Source organism: Saccostrea echinata, unplaced genomic scaffold (assembly GCF_033153115.1).
Source record: "Saccostrea echinata isolate AGI-Se365-2 ecotype Australia unplaced genomic scaffold, CSIRO_AGI_Sech_v1 ptg000041l, whole genome shotgun sequence".
NCBI lineage: Eukaryota > Metazoa > Mollusca > Bivalvia > Ostreida > Ostreidae > Saccostrea > Saccostrea echinata.
Genome location: NW_026889790.1, coordinates 4,301,527 through 4,327,464, shown reverse-complemented (window position 1 = coordinate 4,327,464; position 25,938 = coordinate 4,301,527). Strand labels below are relative to the sequence as shown.

At 35.6% G+C, this 25,938-nt stretch overlaps 2 protein-coding genes across 2 annotated transcripts; one reads left to right on the top strand and one right to left on the bottom strand.

Moving 5' to 3' along the window:
- Positions 1 to 9,751: 9,751 nt before the first annotated feature.
- Positions 9,752 to 17,513, bottom strand: LOC133200953 (ATP-dependent Clp protease proteolytic subunit-like). The gene is made up of 5 exons (XM_061336767.1): positions 17,446 to 17,513; positions 16,929 to 17,072; positions 14,731 to 15,015; positions 13,573 to 13,678; positions 9,752 to 9,867 (listed from the first exon to the last, which is right to left on the bottom strand). The coding sequence occupies exons 1-5, from the start codon at positions 17,473 to 17,475 to the stop codon at positions 9,758 to 9,760; spliced, it is 675 nt and encodes a 224-aa protein (XP_061192751.1). The 5' UTR covers positions 17,476 to 17,513; the 3' UTR covers positions 9,752 to 9,757.
- Positions 17,514 to 17,564: 51 nt separating this feature from the next.
- LOC133200792 (amyloid protein-binding protein 2-like) lies at positions 17,565 to 24,531 on the top strand. The gene is made up of 9 exons (XM_061336589.1): positions 17,565 to 17,641; positions 17,985 to 18,639; positions 18,866 to 19,558; positions 20,113 to 20,237; positions 20,499 to 20,604; positions 21,902 to 22,109; positions 22,396 to 22,576; positions 23,004 to 23,176; positions 23,692 to 24,531. Coding segments are annotated over exons 1-9 (2,409 nt in total). The 5' UTR covers positions 17,565 to 17,639; the 3' UTR covers positions 23,958 to 24,531.
- Positions 24,532 to 25,938: the final 1,407 nt, after the last annotated feature.

The following is a 25,938-nucleotide window of genomic DNA, read 5'->3' as shown; positions in this document are numbered from 1 at the left end:
TTGGAAAGGAATGTCTTTATAATATCTAATGTGTTAAAACACATAGATCTGAGGGGTTTTGGACAGAAATAATCTATAAATATTTTAACCTCGAACAATTTCAGAGAATATAATTCTGATCTTGGGCACACTGAAAATCAGGCTGTAGTCTCTGTTGAATCAGGAAAAAAAAATCTGAAACAAAGCTTTCCAAAAATTGTAATTTATCCTTTGAATAAAATTGATATTCTTAGATGTTTTTGTCCACTGTGAAAATACATGTAGGAGTTTATTTTTACAATGTGAAAATAACAACCGGACTACACGTGTACATGTCAATCGCACAGTGGCGCATAGCAAGAAATATTTAATTAATTCTTATTTTATAGTTCAAAATAATATACGAGTTCTAAAAATAAAGTTGATAATTGTTCAAATCTAGTAAAGTCTTTATCTTTTGAGTCATTCTTATATAGATATATATATATATATATATATATATATATATATATATATATATATATATATATATATATATATATATATATATATATATATATATATATATATACAAATGTAGTCTTATATTCACCTCGCAATATTGTTTTGAATTTCCCTAAAGAGAAAAACCGAAGAAAATGTAATAAACAAAAAATCCAATATTTTGTAGTTGGATATGGAATTTATTTCACTCGTGAGACATGATTTTTGTTTTGTTGTTGGTGTTGGTAATAATTTAGCTTGTAATTTGCAATTTTGAAAAATAAAAAAAATGTCCCAGTCGTGAATTAAATTCTATATCCATTTTCACCACATCGTATAACCTTTATTTCAATACTGAAATAAAAAGCCCGAAATAAATGGTTGTAAGGAGAGAAAATAAATCTTCAACGATTTGATTTTTTGTTTTATTCCTTGTATTATGTTCATCTCACCTTTTCTTACTTGTGTAATTATTTATAAATATAAATACATATACTACTATTTTCTTCACGCTCGTTGTTTGAAATTCTATATTGTATAAGATATCGTAACAGGGTTAGGGACTCAAAAATGGATTCAATCTCAATGCGCAAATACATGTAGTCACAAAATGCATGCCTGACTTCACACACTGATCACCGTCTAAACAGGCCTGTATAGGGCATCCCTACCCCCCACCCCTCCTCTCCATAAAACTTTCTCAAACCTTCGTTAAGACTTTAAATTCTTTTCTCAGAATTTCCGTGTATAGAATTTCTTCTGGGAAATTGTCTCCAATAGCCCAGGTTTCATCTTCGTATTATTTTGGGAACAATTGATTTATCTATATCCTGCTTTGTGACCTATGTAAATTTGGTATTGATGCTAATGGTCTATTTACATCGGGTTCGATTTGGATTCATATTTCCCCTTTTGTTATTATTGACAAGCTGATCGCTCCGTAATGAGGTGTCCAGTTTAACGAAGACATTTTCTCTGAAGAAATCAGTTGAATACACGAAAATTCTGTGAATAAGAATTTAAAATCTTTACGAAGGTTTTAGACATCAGATGTTATAAATGACGGGGCACAATTGTAATTATTTATCAAGTTTGTTTACGTAGTTTGTAATGAAACTGTAAACGCGTGGTAGTTTGTGCATTTTGCTATTTTTACGTTTTCCTATTGATTTTATAGTAGAGTGATGGACTTAATAGGTATACCTACCATGTCGTCGTGTACAATGGGGAGCGCCTATGGAATGGTATAATATCTGCCTTATCAAAAGGTGTATTTACATTATTAAAAAGAAAATAACCACTAACCAATAACAGTTACAAATTAATTTGGAATCTGTATTCAATTTCACATGCAGAGCGATAATTAATGTTCCCTTTATAGACATTATTTGATGCATTAAAAATTGATCAATGTACATGTATTTTCTATTCTGAGATCTAATTTTCAACCAAAAATATCTTTAAGTAAAAGATTAAAGTTTGAATTCTGTGAGATGTGCGCAGGAATAATTTTGAAGTTCTGTTTTTAATCACTGTAAGCTAAAATTAGAGAGAAGAAAGTAATACAACCAATCCTGGTGTCTGTACCAGAGACTTGTGATGTTTATTATGATTAAATATTCTGAACAAAATCGATCCCCATGGAAGGCAGGTAAAGAGACTAAAATCCAATTAGGAAACAAGCAGGTAGTTAAATATATGTCTTACCAAGGACAAGGTTCAGATTTAAATACAAGTGTTTAACAATTGTCTGCCTAATTTTATATATATATATATATATATATATATATATATATATATATATATATATATATATATATATATATATATATATATATATATATATATATATATATATATATACGCATCTTGAGATATATATGTACGCATCTTCACCATATTTTCGACATCAATTCTTTGGTGATAGTTTAAGAGAGGGCTGTAGTACTAGATATTCAGTGACGTATGGACACTGGTTTTATTATCTAGAGAGAGGTCTGTACCTGAGTATATAAAGAACTCCTCCTGTCATACGACCAGATCTAGAGATCTAGAGGAAAAGAAAATGAAATCTTTCTTAGACTGTCTAAAAGATATAAAGACTATACTTATTAAAGTAAATTTCATTGATCATTGAATTACATGTTCAATAGAATCAGCCTGTAAATATTGCAAAGGGCTCAATTTCATAATATATAAGCGTAACCGGCAAAGAGAAAAATGCGACGGACCAGAGTCACCAGACCATGCAGGATTCGAACCCAGTCCCCTGAATTACTAGTCTACTGAGTTCCCTGGCCACTGGCGATCGACTCTGCTTGACTGCTACACAAATGCATGAATTACATAATTACAGTGTATCTCAGGTTGAAATTGTTCCTAAGTTTTAATCGTTATCTGGAATTTGGTTAATTAAAAAAATTTCTATGAAAGCGTTTGATTATATTTTCAAAACATTATATAAAAGATAATATCTTTCGTTAGGCAGATAATGAAAAAATGTGAAGATAACGAACAGTGATCGATCTCAAAAAACACTAAAAATATGTCAACAGAGCATAAAACACAAACCCCCGGAAATTCCAGAGGAGGATCAGATGTCTTAGTAGTAAGCATCCCCTATCGACCGGTCACAACCTCCGTGAGCTGGTAGACGGAATATTCCGTAGACAAAATTAGTGTAAAGTCAAAGGCCTAACAATAGGTATGAAATATATCAGTCAAAACACGACCCAACGATTGGTTGTATTTAAAAACAAGGTCATTAAACGATTATAGAGGTAGGAAATGCTGATTTTAAACGAGGTTGTTGAAATCCTTGTAACATCAACTAATCTGTCAGTAGGCTGTCTCGGTTTAAAAATTGATCTTACTCAGAGCATGCTCTTGAGTATCGAATAAGCTGGGAGACATAGCGGTAAACACCATACATGTATACAATAATACAAGTGATAGCGGAATGTTACTACATAAATCAGGAAAGATGACGATGGAAAAGCTAAAGTCAACTCGTTTGTCATTTAATTTAGTTGTCTCGTTTTCATATAATTTAGTTGTTAGTTTGCCCTTATCATTAATAGTCCGTAAAACATCCAAATAAGAAGCAGACGAGACAGACTCTGTGCCTATTATTTCAAGTTCACTGAGATATATCGAGTGGATATATGAATGGAAGTAACAATTGTTATATTGATAAAACTTCGTCGATATATCTTAGGCCACAGCAAGTGTTTTCTTCTTTTCATGTAGAAGTTTTTGAATAAATTCTGCTTCATAGGAATATAATAGCAGGTCGGCTTATAAAGGAGCACAGTAAGTTCCCATTGTAATTCCAACAGTTTGTTGGAAGACCTGGTATCGTAAGTCTACATAGATGTTGTCTATTTGGAACTCCAGCATCCCTTTAGTATCACCTTCAAAGTACTTGTTTGCAGAGTCAGAGTAATTTTTAATAAAGTAATTTTGTTAATGACCAATCACAAGATACCAAAATGTACGAGTTCCATTTTTTTTTTTTTTTTGAAGAAGCAGTTGTCTGTTATGTTAAAATGCCTAATTTTTTTATCAAGTTATCGTGAGGAATAATGGTGTCCGAATAGGGCCATTTGCAAAAGCTCAACAGCGCGTTCAGAAAAAAACGCCGTCGCGGTAACACACAACACGCAGTCGCGCTAACACACAACTCACCGTCGCGCTATCACAAAGTTGTGTAAGGGAGTTGTGTGACAGTGCGTTGTGTAAACTTGCGTTAGCGCGACAGCGTGTTGTGTGACAACGCGACAGCGTGGTGTGTAAAGTTGTGTTAGCGCAACAGCGTGTTGTTTGAAAGCGTATTAGCGCCACGGCGTGTTGTGTATAAGCGCAATGACGTGTTTTGTATAATTGTGTTAGCGTGATGGCGTGTTGTGTGTTAGCGCGATAGCGTGTTTTTCTGAACGCGCTGTTGAGCTTTTGCAAATGGCCCTATCCTAACACCATAAGGAATGGTTGTATAAAGTGTATAGGGAAAAAAGTCGTACGTTTTATTGTTATTGACTTTTGATTTTAAAAAGAAGATGGGTGAACATGACGAGCCAAAAGCCTATAGTGTGACAAACATGAAGGTGAATAATTAAATCTCAATTATATCAAAATTTTCCTTGATATTTCATCTAACATTAAAATAAACTTTATGTAAAATCTCTACAATTTGCAAAAATCTCACAAAGATTGAAATTATTTGCCTATGAAACATTATACACACACTAAAGAGGACAAAAAATATGATTTAAATGCCACTATTCATCAGGACTTGTGTAGTATAGTGGTTAGCGTGCTATTCTCGAAAGAAAATGTTACTCAGGTTTTTTATTTCTAGGATTCGAACCCAACGAGTACCACATTATTTTTAAAAAAAAAAAAAGAATAAATTTTGCCGAGAAAATTTTCCTCAGAAAAGTTTTTTTATCATAATTTCATAAACTTCAATAATGAGAACGTTACTCTGAATACAAAATCCACAAATTTAACATGATTTTTATATATCTGAAGCTATAGGCTTTCTGCAAGCTATGTTCACCCATCTCCTTTTCTTAAAGTTCTTTGGAGTTTCTGAGAATCCATATCTTATTTACACCACTTCTAGAATATGTTGTAGCACGTTTCTCCTTCAGAGCAGTATTTATTTTTGTAAGGAATAAAAGATAGGGGGTTTTGTTTGATGTTCAATATCAAGGCACCGTAAGGTTTGTTTATAATTGAAAAGTTTGGAAACGACAGTTTGGGAATATTTAATTGTAGGAAATGCAGGGTCTAGACTTCAACTTGATATATGGTGGAATGCATGCAAGACTGAATCTTTTAAATGATAAAATATGTTACTAATTTTCGCAGCATCTATTCCTTTGTTGACAAATCTAAGCTTAGGGAATGGACGGGTTGAATCAGAATTATTGTCTTCCGACATACGTGGTAGCATTTAGAGCCTTTGCTGGGCAACATCCATGATCATGGACTTGCTTTAGTTTCTTTAAGTTTAGTGCGGATGTGACGAAGTCCGACTTGTTTACTGACGTAAGGTAAAAGTGGATAAAAAAAGGCATCATGTATAACTATTGTATGATCGATGACTACGCCTACGACTAGGTGTATTGTTCAAAAGTCCCACCACATTCACACTCACACATTGTGGGCTTGAAAGAATCCCTCTATTATTTATAGCCATGCCTTTCTTCCGTCACACTCTGTGTTTAGCTCAGTTTCAAAGAAACTTTTCAAGATATTTTTATCAAAATTCAAAAGCTGATACACATTGATGAGAGGTATTCAACTGCTTCAACATTTTTTTGACCTTGACCATTTCTTGGACATTGACCCCACTTTTCAAAAATTTGTGTTAAGTTTGGTTTCAAAGAAACCATTTCAGATATTTTTATAGAACCTTTTACAGGTATGCTGATACATATTGGTGAGTCATCAATTCAAAGTCATCAAAATTTTTTGACCTTGACCTTTCCTGACCTTGCCCTCACTTTTCAAAAAATTGTGCTTAGTTTCTCAAGATATTTTTATCAAACCTGACATGCTGATAAATGTTGGTTTGAGCTATTCGATTTGATCAACATTTCTTACCTTGACCTTTAATATTTCCTTGAACCTTGGCCACACTTTTCTTAAATAAGAGTATAGCTCAGTTTCTAAGAAACTATTCAAGATATTTTTATCAAACTTCATATGCTTATACATATTGATGAAAAGCTATTCAATTGCATCGAAATTTTTGACTTTGACATTTCCTTTGACTTTGACCTCACTTTTCTCAAATTTGTACTTCCTAGTAGCTGAATTTTAAAGTTACTTATCAAGATTTTTTTTATCAAACTCCATATGCTGATATATTTCGGTGAGTGTTATTGAATTGCATCAACTTTTTTACCTTGGCCTTTCCTTCGACCTTGACCTCATTTTTTCTAAACCTTGCATTCAACTCAGTAAACCATTCAAGATATTTCATCAAACTTCATATACTAGTACTTACACAGATTTTCATGTTGCATTACTAATGAACTCCGGGCGAGGTATTCGTGTCTTATGGACATATTTCTAGTTTACTATTTGTTATTTATTGTTAATTCTTCATATTTATGATGTTGCTTATTTTTTAGGCTTGTTATTTTTAGTAATAATCCAGATTTAGTGTCATTTTTGCCCCATAATTAAACTCTGAAGTGTTGATGGTAGTTCACAATGGGTGATGTAATATTAATCCAATAACAGCATGTCACTTTGCTTGATCAAACGCATAGCCGTAGGAACGGGGGGGGGGGCGTGCCCCCCCCCCCCAAATAATTTTGCCGATATATAGATTACTATAGAAAACATAGCTACTATATGCTTGTTCCCCCTCTTGTCAAGGAATTTTGGTAGTTGATCGTGCCCCCAACTGAAAATGTATAGAAATGTATAGCTGTGCCCCCCCCCCCCCATTAACTAAAATTGCTACCTACGGGCCTGATTAGCGTGTTAAAATTTTAACTGTTGATCACCATATTTCTCATTGTACGAACTTGTGTTGTTGCTTACTCCTAAACAACCATTCAGTGCGATTGGTCAGTATTACTGGGTCAGTGGTATTGTTGGGTTCCATGTTTCATACGCAAAGTAGTAGGCCCATTCATTTCACTGAAACTATATATCCAAACGATGAGTAATATGGTAATCAATTACCAGGTAATGAAATTTTACCACACTCGATTAAGCGAACTGTTTGTTTGTTGTTTAACATCCCTCTCGAGAAGTTTTCACTCATATGGAGACTGTTGTGTATATGGTGTCAGTACTCCAGCATGCTAGAGGTTCACGGCGAGATACTTTTGACTTGGCGCCGAGGTATATAAGGAGCGTAGGGACGTTAACCGAGGCTCTTACTTGTAGAGTAATGGTGTCAGGTCAAGTGAGGTCAGGCCACAATTCCGGAATATAATGACTTGTACGTTTTGGTTTTTAGTTTGGGATCAGTGAATAAATGGTCGAAATGTTAAAAGGTGTGTGGTCGTTTCTCCCTGTAAGAATCATCTTGTCCAGCCTCTCATTCCCCAAACAAACAGCTACGACAAGACGCCACCACCTTGCGGGTGGAGGGCTGCAAATTTGTACCTATTCTCGGCACCTAGGGCCATTAAGCAGTGAGGGATTTTTTCGTGCCAATACCTACTGCGACACGTGACCTCGGTTTATACGGTCTCATTGGAAGGACCGGTCTCCACGTCCCGCAGTGGATTCGAACCCGCGACGTAAGGATCAACTCCTTACTCCGCGACTCTAGCGCAGACGCTCTAACCACTGCGCCACGCGGGCGACTTTAAGTGAACTGACGTGCTGTTATAAGAATGATAGTTCATCTTCCTAGTATTTTCCAATTCATAGTTATTCATATCAGTGTTAGTTTATAGAATTTTTGATCATTTTCATAAGTCTGGAGGCCTAGTAGAAATATATTTTTATGCCCACGTATCGAAGATTCGGGGGTATATAGTTTTTGCCTTGTCCGTCCGTTTGTCTAGCTGTCTGTTTGTCCGCAAAAACTTTAACATTGCCCATAACTTTTGATTGGTTAGAGCTATGGCTTTCATATTTCACATGTGTATTCTTTGTGACAAGACCTTTCTTTGGGTACCATCATATTTGACCTTGACGTTTGACCCAGTTTTGCCAAATTTTACTCAACTTCAACCTTGGCCATAACTTTTGAACGGTTGGCGCTAGGACTTTCATACTTCACATATGTAATCCTTGTGACAAGACCTTCCTTTGGATACCAACAACTTTGACCTTGAAGTTTGACCGACTTTTGGAAAACTTTAACCTTGGCCATAACTTTTGAAAGGTTGGTGCTAGGGCTTTCATACTTCAAATATGTAGTCCTTGTGACAAGAACTTCCTTTGGATGCCAACAACTTTGACCCTTTGACCTTGAAGTATGACCTACTTTGGAAAACTTTAACCTTGGTCATAACATTTGAATGGTTGGTGCTAGGGCTTTCATACTTCACATATGTAATCCTTGTGACAAGACCTTCCTTTGGATATCAACAACTTTGACCCTTTGACCTTGGCATAGGAGTTTGACCTATTTTTGGCAAACTGTAACCTTGGACATAACTTTTGAACAGTTGGTGCTAGGGCTTTTATAATTAATATGTCTATTCCTTGTGACAATACCTTCCTTTGGATACCACCAATTGTAATCCATTGACCTTGGAAGTTGACCTACTTTTGAAAAACTTTAACCTTGGTCATAACTTTTGAACGATTAGTGCTATGGCTTTCATATTTTACATGTGTACTCCTTGTGAGAAGGCCTTTCAATGGGATTAATTTTGACCATTTGACCTTGATGCTTGACTTACTTTTGAAAAACTTTAACCAATTCCACATCTATTCAATGGTTGCTGCTAGGGCTTTCATATTTCACAGGTATATTCCTTGACTCATGGCCTTACTTTGGGTACCAACATATTTGATTTGCATATGAAAAAGTTTAACCCTTGCTATAAGTTGCCATATGGGAGCATCTTGTTGTATATTTAAAATATGTATTTATAATATTATTTATTATCATTTACAAAGGTTTATTTTCACTTTATTAAATATATAAAACTTTCAACAGTGTTTTCATTTAGCATTGATCATAGTTCAGAAATCCCCTTACCTGGGTTGATCATAATAACTGGAGGCAGTGAACCAGTTTAAGCTGAGATGGCAGGTAAATTTGAATATTTTTATTACATAAGAGTTCTATTTCCGGTTACATACCGTTTTGAGAAGCGCTGAACATACTAGTCTCTCCCTCCTGTGTCTCGCTGTGTTTATGAGCCATTAATTTAGTTTGATGTCTTATTTGGATCCAAACACATTGGAACATCATCAAAAAATTATTTACTGAAATAAATCTGATCATAAGTAGAATATAATTATGCTTATTGCATGTAACACAATATTTCATCATATGACAGACTTCCCCATTTATTTCTGTCGCATGGCCATTCGAGGTCTTTGTTTGCCAACATCATCATGCAATGCTTCATAGTCAAAAATACTCCAAGTAAAGTTTTTAGTTTAAATATGACAACAGTATAATTCTGAGATCTGACTCCACAAGATAATGGACAATTTAAATCTACCATAATAAATACACGAAGTAATGAATATAATGTCTGAATAAAAAAAGAATTAGATTTCATCACAATTTTCTTGCATTTATTCCGATATGAAAAGATATATATAAAAGTGAACACAAGGGACATAAAAGTTCTTGCTAGGAGTTGTTGGGGCTTGGTATATCTGTTATTTCTTGCACATGGTCTATAAGTCCATATTCCTTGGCTTCTTGTGGAGTTAAATACTTGTCTCGTTCCATTATTTGTTCTGAAATATATAATCAATCCAGGTCCTTGTAAAAATTATAAAAAAAAAAGTAAATAATTTATACTATTGAATTTATACACAAGTTTATAGTTGAAAAACACATTAGACATTGCAAACCTTTGACAAATGAAGACTCCATGTTCTTGTATTGCTTTCTCTTTAACAAAATCAGATAAACACAAATTGACCAAGTTTGATGATTCTAAGCCAAATATTTTTCCAGTTATGAGGCTGACAGGGTTTTGCCATATTTGGGCATATCATCTTAATTAAAGGTTACAGTGACCTAACTTTAATGTGCAACACATCATGTACCCATGATGCAACAGCTGACAAAGTTTGATGATTCTAGGCCTTGTAGTACATGTGTATTTAAGGAGGTTGGATCCTGCCATCAAAAGTAATGAGATTTTTTTATCAAGTATATTTTTAGAATTTATACACATAGCTTTATTAAAAAACAAAACAAAAAATGGGGGTCAATGCGCTTCTTTTGGCGCTACTGAGCATTTAGTTTGACCTTTTTGCACTGTAAATACGTCTTACACATAAATCAATTTTTAAAGTTTTTCCTTCAATATTTTTTGTTCAAATAAATTGTGGTGAACAAACACAGTCTTATTTCATCTTAAATAGACCCATTAAAATTTGTAACAACAAAGAAATTTTCGAATTACTCCGCATGTTCAACTATTTGACCTTTTTGCACTCAAACATTTTCATTTTTCTGGCATTAAAATTTAACAAGCAAAAAAGTCATTTGAAAGTAATGACATTTTACTGAATTTAAGAAGAATGGTTAAAAGTATCGTATATAATCAGAAAAGAAAATTAAAAGTGGGGGTCTGTGATGTTAATTTTTAGATATTACTAAAATAGTGCCAATTTGAAGCTTAAATTAGGGCTATCTTTTTCTTCATTTCCACAATATATTTGCTATATTTATCAAATATGATGATAGAATTCATGACAGTTTATTTAATATATAATTTAGGACCAGTATAAAACAGTTCACTGCACAAAATAACTCTGTGTGCAGACTGCATGTAAAAATAGGAATCCAAACTTAACATACTTTGAATACTTCAAAAGAGAAAAAATGATCATTTTCTTCTAAAAAACCTTCCGCCACACAATATAGTTCCTCACTTAATGCTTTTGGTATGGAATTTAATCATGGAGTTTTAACTGAATATAGTTAAATTGGCATTGTAGAATCCAAATTTAAGAATTAAAACATTATGCAGAATTTTTGAAATATAGGTTAAGATAAGAATCTGCTCAAAAGCTCAGGAGCAAACCTCGTTAAGTTATAATTTAAAAAAATCTAAAAACAAAATGACTAAGTCCATAAAAATTTAATAAAACACATGTGGAATAAAGAAAAATTGTCCAACTATCATGAAAATAACAGGTGCACATCTTTATATGGTGAATAAAAATTGTATAAATTTTCTAACAAATTCATGCAGAAGTTTTTAAGAACATGTCCAGACAAAATCATGTCTACAGACAGACGGACATGCTGATTTCAATATACCCCCCAAACTTTGTATGCAGGGGGTTATAATAAAGAGTTAATCGTGCTAAAATGTTCATTCAATGTAAAAGTCATTGATCTTTTGAAATAGACTGTGAAAGCTGTGAAATTCACGTTGCAGTAGGTGCTGGTGTGACATTCAAGTTTCCCTGCAATGGCCTGAGTCTATGATATGGTTCACATTTTGACTTTTTACAAACAGCTGGTTATGACAATGTTTGATAGCAGTGAACAAGAGGCTCGAGCCACAAAGGTCACCTAAACATATAATACAACCCTCAATCCCTATACATAATGGCCTCTCCTGGTCTTTGAATTATAATGTTTATATATAAGGTACTTTTGTCTTGTTTTCATTTACTGAGTATCTATTATTTACAAGTCAACCTGGCTATTACAAACTGTGAAAGTACTCTTTTTAATATATATATTACATTTACAAATTCTTGTGTAATTCTTTTGTTCTATTCACCTATCAATTACAATATTTATATTGATTAATTACAATTTGTGAAGGACAAAGGGGAATAACTTCTCTTTATTCCCATACATGATCACAACAGAGCCCCTACTTAAATACAGAACCCCAGTCTTGCGGCCCATGAATTTCACAGTTTTGGAAGAGGCACTCTTTCTCATCATACCCATGCACTTACTTTGTCTGCTGAATACACAAGATCAAAAGATGTTCAAAGATAACTATATAATCATAAGAGCCTTGCCCTAGTTCCAGAACCTTGACCCAGGATAGATGATTTTCATAATTTTGGAAGAAGCACCCTTGCTTATCATTACTATGCACTTAGTTTTTCTGCCTAATACACTGGAGTAGAGAAAAAGATGTTCAAAGAATTAATGCATTTTTACTATATGATCAATGGAGCCCAACCTTAACTACAGAACCCCTGACTCAGGAGCCAAGAATTTTGCAGTTTGGAAGAAACACTCTTGCTCATAATAACCATGCACTTAGTTTGTCTGCTTAATAACCTGCAGCAGAGAAGAAGATTTTCAAAGAATTAATGCATTTTCACTCTATAACCAATAAAGCTCTGTCCTAACAAAAGGACCCTTGACACAGAGGCCATGAATTTCACAATTTTGGAGGAGGCACCCTTGCTGATAATATCTATGCACTTAGTTTGTCTGCTAAATATGCAGGGGGGGGGGGGGAGATTTTATGCATTTTCACTATATGATCTACATAGCCCCACCCTAACACCAGAACCCCTGACCCTTGGGTAATGAATTTTAAAATTTTGGTAATGGGCTCAATGCTTGTTACAATCATGCCAACAGTTTGACTGCAAGGAGTAAAGAAGAAGAGTTTTGAAGATAGCAGTCTATGTGAAATTTTTTGGGTTTTTTTTGTACTGGACCCAAACCAAGTTTTGTTAAACCAAAAAACCTAATTAATGTGAAAAAGTGAAATACAGGAAAATGCAGAACCAAGGAAATGTTACAATCCATACAGTTTTAATCACACTCATTTACATACTTGGATTTGTCTGATATTTTTTCTTAAAACAAACATTTTTATGATGTCAAAATATAAAACTCAAAACAGGACACTGAGACATCGAACATTCCAGTGTGATGCAAAAAATGTCACATCAGACCTGATGCACTGTACATATGTCATGTCCAACATATTTGACATAGGCTGAAAATGCACTAATTTTGATGGTTTTGGCCCCAACCCTCAGGTCCCAGGGAGACAGGAACCATGAAATTCAGAATCCCCCCCCCCCCTTTTCACCCATAGATGCTATATATATAGCTGCAGAACTGTAGCATTATGGTTTTATATTTTAGTCTTTGACCATACGCTACAGATCCTGTATTGTAAATAAAGTGCAATTTACCATGCAAGATTTTCTGCACACTTTGGGGATGTATTTTGCCACTTTCCAGCATTGGTGAATCAACGACCTTTCATCCCCTAATTCTAGACATATTCTATAACCAACCTGTATTTTTATCCATCTCCTAACCATTTATAGTCGTCTCTACAGACCAACTGTTGTGAATTTGTTGTCGGATGGCATAACGAGTTTTGACATGATATATGAAAAACTGACAAATATGTTAAAACAAATGCATCTCCTCCTGACAAGGGACGTAACACAGAAGATCAGCTGATTACAAAAGTAGAGGAGTCCTACCCATGGTTTCATATGGCATCTTTGTGTGGTGGACATACAGCTCATTCAGTCTACGTTTGACTTTCTGTAAATGTTCTGCCTGTATTTGTATATCTGTCACTTGTCCCTGAAAACAAAAACAGTTGTCATTGCATCGAATCTGTTAATTTGAAGATGTACAACACCACAATATTCCTTAAATATTCACAGAAAAGACAAAAAAAAAGTTTTTTCCATCTTAAATTCTTTAATATATTCATATAAGCCCAAAGAGTAAGAAATTAAGAAATAAATCAAGATTTATAATTTTATCAATCCAGAGAAGAATTGAAAAGATAGATTAAGTGATGTCTTTTATAGTTACTTCCAATTGTCATTCATGGGTACATTCATAATTGATTCAAACATTTCATAAAATTATGCATAAATAAAGCTCATATAAACAAAACATGACTTATTAAGTGCTTCTACCCTACACCAGCACCTCCTGATGCCTGTAACCTACCCCAGCACCTCCTGAAGGCTGTATCCTACCCCGGCACCTCCTGAAGGCTGTATCCTACCCCGGCACCTCCTGATGCCTGTAACCTACCCCAGCACCTCCTGATGCCTGTAACTTACCCCAGCACCTCCTGAAGGCTGTAACCTACCCCGGCATCTCCTGATGCCTGTAACTTATGACAACACCTCCTGATAGCTGTAACTTACCCCAGCACATCCTGAAGGCTGTAACCTACCCTAATACCTCCTGAAGCCTGTAACTTACCACAACACTTCCTGAAGGCTGTAACCTACCCCAGCATCTCCTGATGCTTGTAACTTACGACAACACCTCCTGAAGGCTGTAACTTACCCAAGCTACTCTAGCACTTCCTGGTGCCTGTAACCTACCCCAGCACCTCCTGAAGGCTGTATCCTACCCCAGCACCTCCTGAAGGCTGTAACCTAACCAAGCACCTCCTGATGGCTGTAACCTACACCAGCACCTCCTGAAGGCTGTAACCTACCCCAGCACCTCCTGAAGGCTGTAACCTAACCCAGCACCTCCTGAAGGCTGTAACCTAACCCAGCACCTCCTGATGGCTTAACTACTCTGGCATTTCCTGGTGCCTGTAACCTACCCCAGCACATTCTGATGCCTGTAACCTACCCCTGTATCTCCTGATGCCTTTTACTTACCCCAGCACCTCCTGAAGGCTGATGAACCATTATTGTGGAGTTCGGGAGAGCTTTCCTCATTCCTGGGGCACCTGCTGCCAACAGGAAGGCTCCCATACTGCAGGCCTGCCCCAAACACCAGGTAGCCACTGGAGGGGAGATATACTGCATTGTGTCATAAATCCCCAGCCCTTGTGTCACGATCCCCCCAGGGGAATTAATGTACATGTGGATGGGCTCCTTGGAGTTTTGAAACTGAAGGAAGAGAAGTTGGGCCACCACAGCTGATGCCATTTCTTCTGTCACCTGAAAAAAATATGGGAAAAAAATAAAAATCAGCCCATTTATTTTATAATTGACATTGTTTCCAGATACTTTCACTAACCTGTTGACTCAAAAATACAATACTCTAAAGACTAGAAAAGCAGATGAATAACCAGTTAATTTGCAACAGGCAAATTCAAAGAAATGGTGTCTTCACTTTGCGCAGCTATGTTAAGGCTGTCCGAAGGCTTAATATGCACTAGATATATACTATTTTATTTTTGAGCTATGTTTTGATTTTAATTTGTAATCTATGTATACATACACAGTTAAGTTGTAAAAAGAGTTGAATAAGGCATTATAAAAAGCATGTTTGTGATGTCACATGACTGTGTTGATCACGTGACGGACACTTATAAATTTTCTTAAATGTTGCACAAAAATCGCATCGGCACAAGTGAAAAACAAAATTATTGTGAACGGCTTATTACATAAATCAATTAAACGTATTCTCGGGTATATATAAAGTGCTGGGGGCAAGTCTGAATTTTATTTCTTAAGAAAATATTTCACAAGAAATTCAACTTACCCACATACAAGGGGTCTTTTTCCACTCTTCATAGCAATTTATACGTAATGTGATTAATTACATACAATCCCCCAGCAAAATTCAGGTAGAGGACACATTTCTCTAGTAGATTCACACAGAATATCTTCAATTAATCCTTATTATTCACTTGTGCTGGTCTAATGTATGTAAGATTTATAAATTCTTACTCTGTCTACGGACGTGTAAAGGGGGCATTTCACATTCTTTTTTGTAATTGTTTGAATACGTAAATGTTAAACAAGAAAAAGGAATAACGATATTATACTGCAAATATTCACCATCAATCAAGACACATGAATTTAACATCAACTTAAAAATATTCTACATGTGATGTGAAAGGAATGCAAAAGTTATGACACTTTCCCCGTCATGTCTGCTCAAACTTGCAGTGACTTTACGTCATATGCCATTATGACGTCATATCTAGGTAGTTCAGAGAAGTTACTACGGCTGGTACACTGTGACATTCTTCGGACAGCCTTATCCTAGCCGCGTGGGTGTTTTAGTGGTTGGGATGCAATTATTTATGGCATGTTGTAACTTCCATGTCTGTTTTTCCTGTCTTGTCAGTCCATCATACAAAAAAGATTTAAATGTTGGAATTTAAAAAAGTGAAATATGAAAGCCCTATATTTTCTCATTCAAAAGTTAAGACCAAGGTTAAAGTTTTTGTGACTGACAGATAAACAGACTGATAGATTAATGACATTTTATCCCCCCTTGCATTTGCAAAAGCAGGTGACAAAAAAGTTGTGTAAAGCACATGCTTAAATCAGCAACAAAAGCCATATAATAATAGCTGTTATTTTAAGGCCAGGATTCCACCCTATGCACCCTGAACTATAGTCAGCTGCTCTACCAATTCAGCTATTAATCCACTAGCAAACGAAAAATGCTGATATGCTCTGGAAGTGACAGCTAAAAGATAAAGGAATTGGTTCAGAGTTTTAGGGGTCAAGGTGACATTTAAGGAGGGAGAATGCTGCAGTCAGGCAGGTTTCCCCAGAGTGTAGATAGTTCAGATAGTAATTCAGAAAGAAGTATCTCTGTACACTTTAGGTTTAAAGTCTTAATATGGTTTATTACATTTATTCCCTTCCTGCTAAACACTCATTAATTGAAAAGTGTTGCAATGATTAAGTGGAGAGAGGTTCAGTTTATTTTATGTTTCTGAGAACTCTAGTATAGAATAGAATGGATATTAAAGAAAAGAAAAGAATAGAATAGAATCCTTTACTCCTTCCAGACTTGATTCAATCAGACATGCATTCAATGGTATGATATCAAAACTTGTCAAATAAAACTGCTCAAAATTAATCATTTTCTGCTATCTAAGAAGACTTACTGGACCAAAGACACACACTATCCTGCTGATCAAGAGTCTGGAGTAAATGTCATACGCCCTCTCTCCTCCGTCCCCCTTCTCTATGACAATAGGAACTCGGTAAAATCTACATCCTACTGGTCGCAGTAAATGATCACAGAGAAACTGAAATATTAAAGATGAGGATTAAACTCACCATCAGGCATGCTCAAGGAAAGGTAGGATTTTGTTCTTATACCAGAGAAATACATAGTTATTTGTGTCAAATAACACGGGCAGATAAATACTGGATATTAATAAATCATGCATTCTTAAGTATTTAACTATACTAATCAAAACAAAACAAAAAAAATCATGTAAGTCCCATGCTGGCATGACATGATCATGGATCATACTTGATGGTTGGTTGTGTAAGTACATTCATGACTGTGTAAAAAAATTATCATATTGACTTAACTACATTTTCTCAGCTTTATCAAAGAGTAAAACCATATAAAACAATACTGTATCGATGTTACTCTTGCGAATGACTACATACTTTTGATGAATGTCGTATCAAAGACAGCATGTTTCGTCTGTCAATGTTGTTCTTACTTTATACGCGCGTGTTACGATTTCATTCTTCACTTCCGGTAAGAGACTCGCGTGTAACACAAGTTGGTTGAGCTCGGCAACCCTGCGAAATGTTTTGAAGATTTAGAACAAAACATTGGATAATATATTTCACACAAAATGTAAGCACAAAGTACTTATGCATATAGATTTTTTAATCAATTGAAGTAGAAATAATTTTCTATAGTATTTGAAAAAACACCGAAAATGTATGGTTGCTAGGGTCACTTGCAGGTGCTCGAAACCATTTTATGTTGAATACAGAATAATTACGCTATGAATAATTTAGAGACTAGAGGAAATAATAAATTTAAAAACTTTTACATTACAGTTTTATCCAAATCATTTTAGTTTTGTTTAATTTGTTTTAAAGATTCTAAAACTGTAAAATGTAGCCTACTAAAATTAACAAGTGTTATTCTTAAGACAGTGTTAGAGCTATCAGTTTTGTTTTAAAATTTTTAGGATGACAGAGTCTTTACACAGTGAGTCGGGTGTGGACCGACAAAATATAATGCGATTGAGAATCAACAGAATTGCTCTGGTGCAGGAACTCAGAACTGAACATATCATTAACTATTTACTGCAGACAGGACTAATATCTGAATTTGACCGTGAACGCATAGACAGAGGAACAACACCAGCAGACAAAGCTAGGAGACTCGTAGACATTGTAACAACTAAAACACATGTACCAGACTGGTATAACATATTTAGACAATCTATCTTATCACCAGAGGGAGCTAATGCTGAGACAAAGAAGCGATATCGCTCACTCGTAGAGTTCCTCGATAACACTGTCATTCACCGTCCAGTATCTCAATCCTCAAAATTCAGCGGTAGTTCCACAGCCTCCATGAAACTGCCACATTACGAACCACTGCCAGAAATCTCCAACTCAGATCAACAGAAGGGAAGGACCAGGGCTGAGGGCCGTAACTATACCAAGAAAAGACTGGAGGAGGAGTTAATGATGGAGAAGGGGGCCAGAGATAACGCACCAGAAAGAGATGACAAAGGATTGGTCAGCCGTGACAAACCACACACCACCATGACATTGGTCAAAGGATTCTTCCAGCAGTGGGTGGCGACCCCTGACAACTTCAGATCCCTTCTGCAGGTTGGAGATGAAACAGAGATATATCATTCAAATCTTCCTTTTTAAAATTAATGAATTTGGTTTATTTTCTAATTTTTGCTACTGAACCCCAAAATAAAATATTTATGATATATGTCTGTTAAACTTTTAGCAACGCAAAGTACTAAAAAATAGATTAATTATTATTCAAGTTGATTTTATTATCTTTAGTGATATTAAATTATTTTTTATTTTCTTTGGGGAACAGGTTCCTGAAGATCAGTTCAGAGAACTTGAAACTTCACAAAACAAATTTGACAAAGCTCAGCTTGAACAAGAGAGACTTGTGTTTGAAAAGATCAGAAAACTGGAGATGGTAGCAGTATTAGCCAGAAGAAAACAGCTCCCTGAGGGGTTTGAACTCTGCATGTGTGAAGCTGTTCATGATGTTTTATTTGACACAAAAAATCACCACATGTATTTTAAATATCTGAGGATGTTAGAAAGATCAGATGTAGATCTTCTTATAGACATTGTGCAATCCTTTGGTTCGGTTTTGGAGGGGATGGATGTTACCCGTGTTGGGTCCGATACCACACAGTCAGCCATTAAGCTGGGTTTTGCACTGATGGATTTTCTGGGTAAGTATGGCTATTTCCAGCAGGCAGAGGGAATAATGACCATTCTCCTGGCCGTTCTCAACCTCTCCCACAATGTCGACTCCTGGATCACCAAATACAAGGGATTTGTCAAGCTGATGCATTTCAGAAACATGAACTATGACTTTAGGAAGGTTCAGAATGCATATGGATTGGTGACTGAGATGGAATGGCAGATTTCTATGATGTCATTTGGTCAGGATGTCCTGGATAAGACTCCATTTTATGTAGAGATGTCGACGCTGATGCTAGAGTATGGATCTGCCACTTCATCCTTTGGTTGGGCACAAAAAGCCAGCAAGGTCAGTTGCACTTGGTTTTTGTCAATTTATGTTTGAAATATTTAATCTGCATGTTAATCAAAAAAGTATGTGTATTTATGCACTCTGGTGGGCACAGAGAGTTAATGATGTACACAGCATGAATAATTAAAAATTAAAAAATCCCCCTTTCCAGTTATCTAAATGATGAAGTAATTCCTATTAATTAATGTTACTTTTAGAAGGATAAGCAGAGGATGAGATTAATTTTAATCAAGTAGTTTGATTTTTACAATGCAGAGCTTTAGATTGACCTGACATTCACCCATAGGATATACTCTTTAAATAATGAATTCAATCAGAGTTTATCATAATCCCTCTAGCTAAGTGTGAGGGGCCATAACTCTGAAATCTTATTCAATTATTTAGAATAATAGAATTTATTACATCCATAGCATCAGTAGACACTAAATTTTATATCATCATATACCAATCAATTTTTTCTTAAATGTTCATTATTCTTTTAAGAGAACATAATTTTTTTTTTTTTTTTTTTTTACATTTTTTTTTTTTACATTTTTTTTCCTTCATTTCAGAGCATGAATCAGGAATGCCCTGCTGATGTGGTGAATGCACTATGTGCAGGGGTGATGGCATACTGCGCTCGATGGAACATAAAGAGGGCAGAAACTTTGGCCATTCAAGCTGTGCAACAAGCTAGGTACCTTATTCTGTCCAATAACATTGAATATTAACTTCAATCTGTTATATAAATTGTTATTTGTACAAAGTTTTTATTAATTTTAAGTATCCACTGTAGTGCCAATATAACAATTGATAAATTAAGTACTTTGTTGTATTTACAAGAATAAGAGAGAGTCTGAGACTGTGATCATTGAGGTATCGCTGTGAAATCAATATTTTCTATACATCCATTGATTTGTTTTAACTAAATTTAATTTCTTTTTACAAACTTCTGTAGGCATCACTTTGGGACGAGCCATCCTTTGTACGTTAAGGCCCTGCTTCACTTCTGTCACTTCTCCAGTGAATTCAAACAAGACAGACAGGGACTCGAGATTGCCAAGGTAACACTTATAATATGTCTACACAGAATATAAAGTCATAGTGCTTTAATTGTGAAATGTCATTTCCCCTTCTGTGTGTCTAGTTATTAGGACCTTTAGTGCCCTATAGTGATCTGTATATTCATCCATTCTGCATCTCTGGTCTAGTTATTAGGACCTTTAGTGCCCTATAGTGATCTGTATATTCATCCATTCTGCATCTCTGGTCTAGTTATTAGGACCTTTAGTGCCCTATAGTGATCTGTATATTCATCCATTCTGCATCTCTGGTCTAGTTATTAGGACCTTTAGTGCCCTATAGTGATCTGTATATTCATCCATTCTGCATCTCTGGCCTAGTTATTAGGACCCACAGTGCCCTATAGTGACCTGTATGTCCATACCTTCTGTGTCCTGGTCTAGTTATTTGGATCCACAGTGCCCTATAGTGACCTGTATGTCCATACCTTCTGTGTCCTGGTCTAGTTATTAGGACCCACAGTGCCCTATAGTGACCTGTATGTCCATACCTTCTGTGTCCTGGTCTAGTGATTAGGACCCACAGTGCCCTATAGTGACCTGTATGTCCATACCTTCTGTGTCCTGGTCTAGTTATTAGGACCCACAGTGCCATATAGTGACCTGTATGTCCATACCTTCTGTGTCCTGGTCTAGTTATTAGGACCCACAGTGCCCTATAGTGACCTGTATGTCCATACCTTCTGTGTCCTGGTCTAGTTATTAGGACCCACAGTGCCATATAGTGACCTGTATGTCCATACCTTCTGTGTCCTGGTCTAGTTATTAGGACCCACAGTGCCCTATAGTGACCTGTATGTCCATACCTTCTGTGTCCTGGTCTAGTTATTAGGACCCACAGTGCCATATAGTGACCTGTATGTCCATACCTTCTGTGTCCTGGTCTAGTTATTAGGACCCACAGTGCCATATAGTGACCTGTATGTCCATACCTTCTGTGTCCTGGTCTAGTGATTAGGACCCACAGTGCCATATAGTGACCTGTATGTCCATACCTTCTGTGTCCTGGTCTAGTTATTAGGACCCACAGTGCCCTATAGTGACCTGTATGTCCATACCTTCTGTGTCCTGGTCTAGTTATTAGGACCCACAGTGCCATATAACTTCTTTGTCTCTGGTCTAGTTTAAGCAGGACACACTGCCCTATAATGATCTGTATTTCCATACCTTCTGTGCCTATAAAAATTTTCACCAATAATGAAATTTGTAAAATCATGAAATTTATTGTTTTTAACCTGTCTTTCAGTACTGTATCAGTACTTTGATTTTTTTTTTACAGTATACACTTAGGACTGCCCAGAAAACCTATGGCTGTGAGATCATAGATGTGGCCTTGGCCCACCGGGCAGTATGTAAGGCCCTGCTGGTCATTCAGGACTTTGAGGACCTGGCTTATTATCACCACGCTACTGAGGCCCTAAGGATTGCCCGGGCTCAGCTCCCTGATCAGTACCACGGAATGATGGCTATGTTCCTTCACACCTCAGGTCAGTATCAGTTGATTCTTCATCTTCTGATGACAGAGATGGGCTGAGTATTGTATTGGAATTAAGGTATTAAATTTGTCTCTCTTTTGAAGGCAGACTTTGTTTTACCCTAATTTTTTGTTCTTTTTGGGTTTTTTTACCAATAACAATGGCCTGGCCATAACTGTTTAATGTGGTCTATAATATTTGGAAAATGTTTTTAAGTCCCAGTTTGCCTTTTTTCATTTTAGTTTATTAAAACATTTTTTTCTACTTTATGCCTAATTTATTTTTTTTACTTGTTTAGCCTCAGCTCTCCAGTGGAAAGCACTTCACACATCAAAGGAGGCCCAGGAACTGACCCTGAAACAAGCAGAAATTGAGGCCAAACAGGCACTGCTTATTGCATCATCCACTTACGGAGAAATCAGCCTCCGGACCGCTCAGATGTGTCTGCTGCTGGGGCAGGTCTACTCCAAAATGGACCAGTAAGCTTTCAGATATCAATAAATAACATGGACAATAATATTTCAGATATCAGTGAACAAGACGGAGCACAAGCTCTCATGTATCAATTAAGAAATGAACAAGTTAACTTTCAGATATCAACAAACAAACAAGATCTCTCAGGTCTGAGATGTCAATAAACAAAAAGATCTGTAAGCTTTTGGATATCAATAAATAAAATGGATCAGTCAATTTATTACAATAGAACATTCATGATACCCAGTAATATTACATGAGTATTTCAGAGGGAAAAAAAAACTTCAAGGATCATATTGTTAATTTTATCCAAAATATGCTTAGTTTCCTAATTCTACCTTGGATTGTATGTTTGACTGAATCTTTTTATGTATATGTACACCTAAATCAGTGTTGTTAGTCTTTTAATTAAGTTTCCTAATTGTGTTGTAGAACTCAGCAGGCAGAGGAGATGCTGAAGAGAAGTGTTCTGTACATGAAACTTTGTCAGCCAGAGAATAGCTACTTCTTAATGTTAGCTAATGCCACTCTGGGCACCTTCTATAAGATCATGGATAAACCAAGGGAGGCTATCCATTTCCTGCAGCAAGTAGTGAATGCACCAGGTACTCTCTCTCTCTCTCTCTCTCTCTCGTTGATATACTGTAAATCACTTTTTTATTCATTAAAACTTTATTTTTGCATAACTACAAGAGAAGGTGTGCTAGCAACAATTTCATTCTCAAGTAAATTTTTATTAGTATATATAATATGCAACCATTAACCAGAATTTGTGAAAATTTTATCTATCTTATAGATACCAAATACTTAACTCCCAAATAAGGTGTCAGGAAAATATCATGATCTACAGTATTCTATTCAATTTTGTATGTAACCGCAAAACATTCAAAACTCATATCTGGCATAGTACATGTTCTTTTGTTTTGAGCATCAATGGAAACCCATATATTCTATTCATATAAAGTTTATAAACCACTAAAGTCATTAGAAATGTTTTCAATCCTGAAAAATATTACTGTTCAGCTCTGCCAAGAAAACTGATACTTTATCCAGTTATTATTGCATGTGCTGCTTTGAATGTTAAGAACCTCTGTAAATACAGTTCTTCTTTATTTCTCAGATTGTGGGGTCTATCTGAAGTGGGTCCATGTCTGCTTTGACACACTGATTGCAACTTTACAATCACTGAACCGTAACAAGGAGAGTGACCAGTGTCAGATTCATTTGTCTAAGTGGCTCCGTGACAACCCAAAATACGACACCATGGTCACGCTCCAACAACTGCAGGAGGAGCCACCTACCATAGAAAAGTTCAAGGACGAGTTTAATGTGTGGGAGAAGAAGGGAAAAGCCATTATGAGTATGCTGAAGAAAGCCAAAGATTAACTTGATCAAACTGCCAAGGGGAGATAATTAAACTGTAAATGAACAAATGTTACAGAAGTATAAATAAAATCATATTTTTTTGGGTCTTTATGAATACATTTTTCATATTTCAAATATGAAATCAATGATCTTAATTTAGTTAATGTTTATTAGGGACACAAAGAGATTACTAGAATGTTAAGAATTCAGTTTCTTACCCTTTGATAAGAATGTTCAGTTCCTGTACCTGTACCTGTTAATCTGATTTTATAAGAACAATGGATATAGCAATATTAAATGTCTGTATGTACACAGGAAGTTGTTGATTACATAGGGCTACTAAAATTTTGTTATCCTTGGTTTGTTACTTTTAATAATAGCCTAATCTGTCTATCATGAGAGAAATCGATTTTTTCCCCATGAATTTAATGTTCAGTATTTTAAAGTCCTAGTTATTAGTGAAACATGAATCATTATGAAAAAAATGTTATTTCAAAGAGCTAAATGTGATACCATTTTGCCCATTCATTATTTGTTATGTACAGTTTTTACAAACTTGTATCATATTGTAATGCACTTTGTACTATGCTCAACTTTTTTTTATTAAATAAACATCATATAAATTGTGCAGTTACATGTAGTAAAGATATGAATGTTGAAGAATTGTTAACAAAATTCAAATTTGCAGAAAGCACAAGATTCCCAGATTTGCATATGATCCCCAAGTCTATAATGAAGGAAGCAACCCTCCCCCCCCCCCCCCCCCCCCCACACACACACACACTTGAATTTGATCTATCCTTGAATTGTCCAAAGCTTTGGTATTAAAATATCCAGACTCTTAGCAATGGTTTCAAAAAGGGGAGTTGATCTTCCAATAAAATCTGACAACCAAAAAAAAAAAAAAAAGAAAGAAAGAAATAGAAAAAAAATGAATAAATAAAACTGGGGGAGGGGGGCAACTTCCCAGAATAACGTGACAAGCAAAAAATGAATAAATAAATAAAAATAGATTTAAAAAAATCCTTAATTGCCCAAATCCTGGAAGCCTCAGCCTTACAGCAACAAAAAAAGGGGGGGGCAGCATCTAATTGAAAATTTACTATAGCAAAATACTATACTGTAAATTATCTTTGTTCTATAGTTTCTATAGTAAAGCATATATTGGCAAAATAATTGGCCCCCAGTGCCCCCCCCCCCCCAACTGGTTGATTCACCATAGTTATATACTGCAATGGACGCATGTTTTCCATTAACGCTGTGGCTCAGTTGGACTCGCCAAGGCCCATTACTCCTATTGTCACAAATAAGCCGACTCGGAAAAGACTGATCACAAAAATTAACTTGGGAAGTTCTCTTCATTCTCAACTTTTACTACATGTAAGTAACCTTTCTTTAACGTAAGAGGGCCATGCCAGCAGATTTTTAATGAGAACAAGTTAGATATAAAAGGTGGTGCACATCCAACAGATATACTGATTATGAAAGATAACTAGCCTCACATTAATGCCCATATAGTGTATAGTGTACACCTCGGTATTAAAGTAATAAAATCAAACTTTCATAACATTATCCATGCGCAGATCTAGGGGAAGGGGGGGGGGCACACCCCTCCTTCTGGGATTTTCAGAGTTATAAATATGGCAGGAAAAAGTTCATGGACTCCCTCTTACCTGGCACTAATACGCTTCCGTATATAAAACGGACCCCTGAAAAAATGGTAAGGAGAATCATGGATTTGAATGAAAGCGACCCCCCCCCCCCCCCACATAACACACACACGCACCTACTGCCCACGAACTAGGATTTAAATTGGTCATTGGATGTGAACCCTCTCCACAGGAAATAATTCCTTGATCCATGCATGTCATATATTTCAAAATTCTCTTTCAATCTAAAATATTACATATATATCTGTGATATTAATAAAATTAAACAAAAAACAACGTCGACCTATTTGTAAACGCTAAAACTCAATCAAACACATGCAAATAGAAAGCCA

Coding starts and splice junctions, on each gene's coding strand:
- LOC133200953 (XM_061336767.1), bottom strand. CDS start 17,475: ATGCTGTCTTTGATACGACATTCATCAAAA. Junction 17,073..17,445: donor TGATACGACATTCATCAAAA/GTATGTAGTCAT, acceptor TTAATATTTCAG/TTTCTCTGTGATCATTTACT. Junction 15,016..16,928: donor TAGTGTGTGTCTTTGGTCCA/GTAAGTCTTCTT, acceptor TATTTTTTTCAG/GTGACAGAAGAAATGGCATC.
- LOC133200792 (XM_061336589.1), top strand. Junction 20,605..21,901: donor AGGGACTCGAGATTGCCAAG/GTAACACTTATA, acceptor TTTTTTTTACAG/TATACACTTAGGACTGCCCA. Junction 22,577..23,003: donor GTCTACTCCAAAATGGACCA/GTAAGCTTTCAG, acceptor ATTGTGTTGTAG/AACTCAGCAGGCAGAGGAGA.